Here is a 2,463-nt window from a genome sequence, read left to right on the forward strand (position 1 = left end):
CGGCCACACGACATGCAGCCTTTACTGGACATAATTAAACGCCTCTCAACCGAACTTGCAGCAGCCTATGCAGAGATAGCCAACTTACGTCAACAGGTGGCCCAACTTCAGGAACAAGCGATACAGCAATCTACGAATATGAATCAACCCAACCATCACGAAGATGACAAATATCTCAGCTCCAAAGATTTTCTTGCACTACCCTCCCAAACACCTCCATGGCATAACCCTCAGCGTATTTCCGAAATCAAGCGTAGTCTTACAGAGCATGAACAACAACGTCGATTGCAATGGCAAGAAGCAGCCGCACGTTTCCTACAACCACCATCTGAAAATCAAGGATTTCAATACGTATATTTGCCAACTAAAGCATGAGTCCTATCGGCCAGATTCGTACTCGTTTGAGAAGACTCGATATTACGAACAACCGCATATTGGATATACACTATTCAGGCCGCAATGTTGTTGCGTTACTTGTGCATAATGATTATGTGAATGAGCTTCGTAAACAATTAGGACGCTTTAAAGTTACCTTTAAGGATGATTTTGATCCTTGTGATCCCAAGGTCTTGCGAGATCCTAAACACGCCGATCTTTCACCTGAAGAAAGAACCATTTTAGCCCTCATGCACCACAGTGACCGTATGGCATGCGCCCTGAGCTACACTCACGCCCCCATTAAATAGGCTGTTGCTCGATTCTTATGCTCTAAAAGATGGATCAGTAAAATACTTTTACAAGAAACCTTATCTAGCAGTCGTAAAGTATCCGACCAAGCTGCCGACAACTTCCAATCTGACGATATCACCATGAACATCGCGGACGATGTATTCCATGAATCCATCAACACCGACACTACACCCTTATGAACCACTTAACAATTACACTTTTCAACGCCACTGACCTACTCAGGCATGCCATTATACCTATTATTGGCGCAGCACAACCAATATCCGTCCTTTTAATCACTGAAACTTGGCTACTCCTACCTGCAAGATACCCAACAAATTGGAAACAATTTCATACGTATGGTATACCTATTGAGTGCTATAATAACAGAGGCGCACAAGGTATATGTATGTTGGTAAATCCTAACTGTCCGTACCACATCCATCATTTGCCCTCTCGTGATTCTTCTTTTGTTCAGTATCAACTTTCCTTCACAATAGCTGATACATTAATTCACCGTTTGCATTTGCCACCTTCCCTGGATAATCAGACGGCCTTGGAGATTCTATCATTTCTCCCATCAACAACTCCTAACACAAGCCCAGAATAGTCGCATCAAGAAAATCTACAGTGCTCGAGGCAAAGCGTCCACTAAGGTTATGCTCCACATGTCCAAGCTACCCCTCGTGCCGGAACGAGTCAGTATACTACAGACACAGTTCCTCTTTCGTTCTTTATATTTGCCAGAAGATGCACTGCTTGCTTGTCGGTTACCTTATATCCGCAATACCAGAGGAAACCAGTGGTATGCTCTCTCTCATACATCGCTTTGGAAAACGATGCTGTCTACTACTGAGGAACCCGATACTCGATCACTCAAGGCTGCTAAATGGCGCTTTTTGCAACGGGATATAGAGATCCGCCAACGATGCCAAAACTCCAAACTGCTTTCTAGCTGCCGTTGATCGATATCTCGGGAGCCTATACTCTAGTTTCCCATGTCTAAGTCAGAGCGTAGTCGCTGTGTACGCTGGAGATTAGGCTGGCTTCCTGGTGGTAAACCTCGACCATGTCCTAAGCATCCAATGCAGCAGCTATCTAAGAATCACGCTACTAGTTGCCTTGATATGCATCGACGTCTATCCATGCCTGCAACTATACGCGATCCATTGTCATTCATTCCGAATATGCTTCCTTTACGCCCTTCGGTTCCCCCAAACCTAGTCCTAATCTGATCTCAACGATGGCCAATTATATGCTCCCTACTACATGAATTAGATCAGCTACACCATAACAAATTGATCTCTACTAAGCATCCCCATAGTCAAAAGCTTCCTGTATGGTTAACGCAATTTATTTAACTTTTCATTCATAACCCTACTTATTAATTTCCGTTTACATTTTTTACCCTTGTACCTATAAGGGATTTTTTTCGCTACCATTCACTTCCAAACGGATTGAACGGGTCCGGGCGGGTGTTTATTTTATTTTTGTATTTTTGCGCTCATTTGGACCATCAATAAAATATCATGTTTAAACGTAATAGTAACTGTGAAAGCTGTCTCTTGTCTTAGTTTCTTTGTCTGCTTAGAGGTCGTTTCTTGAATGGACACTTTCAGATGTTAGTACATCACCACATGAATAAATTGTAGATCGAATGTGTCTTTTCTTGTCGCCAGAATATCATCACATTCCATACCAACTTATCTTTGCCAAAAATAATCTTGACATCGAATGAGGCAACGCTACTTGTGATTGTCCGTATAGATGTAATACAACCATACTTCGTAATCA

The 2,463-nt window shown here is 42.6% G+C and overlaps 4 protein-coding genes across 4 annotated transcripts in view; all 4 read left to right on the top strand.

Annotated features, from left to right (window-relative positions):
• RHIMIDRAFT_280263 (uncharacterized protein) lies at positions 1–470 on the top strand. Its single transcript, XM_023612892.1, has one exon. The coding sequence runs from the start codon at positions 13–15 to the stop codon at positions 373–375; it is 363 nt and encodes a 120-aa protein (XP_023467421.1). The 5' UTR covers positions 1–12; the 3' UTR covers positions 376–470.
• Positions 372–686, top strand: RHIMIDRAFT_250859 (uncharacterized protein; the record flags this gene model as incomplete). Its single annotated transcript, XM_023610766.1, has 1 exon — positions 372–686. The coding sequence occupies one exon, from the start codon at positions 372–374 to the stop codon at positions 684–686; it is 315 nt and encodes a 104-aa protein (XP_023467422.1).
• A 651-nt stretch (positions 687–1,337) lies between these two features.
• RHIMIDRAFT_236769 (uncharacterized protein) lies at positions 1,338–1,904 on the top strand (the record flags this gene model as incomplete). The annotated part of the gene is made up of 2 exons (XM_023608631.1): positions 1,338–1,629; positions 1,681–1,904. 2 exons carry the CDS (start codon positions 1,338–1,340, stop codon positions 1,902–1,904), a joined length of 516 nt encoding a protein of 171 aa, XP_023467423.1.
• A 294-nt stretch (positions 1,905–2,198) lies between these two features.
• RHIMIDRAFT_280266 (uncharacterized protein) overlaps positions 2,199–2,463 on the top strand; it is a gene marked incomplete at its 5' end in the record, with an annotated part of 3,442 nt that continues 3,177 nt past the window's right edge. The window contains 2 exon segments of the mRNA XM_023612893.1: positions 2,199–2,208; positions 2,228–2,262. Coding sequence (XP_023467424.1) covers positions 2,199–2,208; positions 2,228–2,262 — 45 coding nt within the window.

Source organism: Rhizopus microsporus (assembly GCF_002708625.1).
Source record: "Rhizopus microsporus ATCC 52813 unplaced genomic scaffold scaffold_6, whole genome shotgun sequence".
NCBI classification, from domain to species: domain Eukaryota; kingdom Fungi; phylum Mucoromycota; class Mucoromycetes; order Mucorales; family Rhizopodaceae; genus Rhizopus; species Rhizopus microsporus.

Coding starts and splice junctions, on each gene's coding strand:
- RHIMIDRAFT_280263 (XM_023612892.1), top strand. CDS start 13: ATGCAGCCTTTACTGGACATAATTAAACGCCTCTCAACCGAACTTGCA.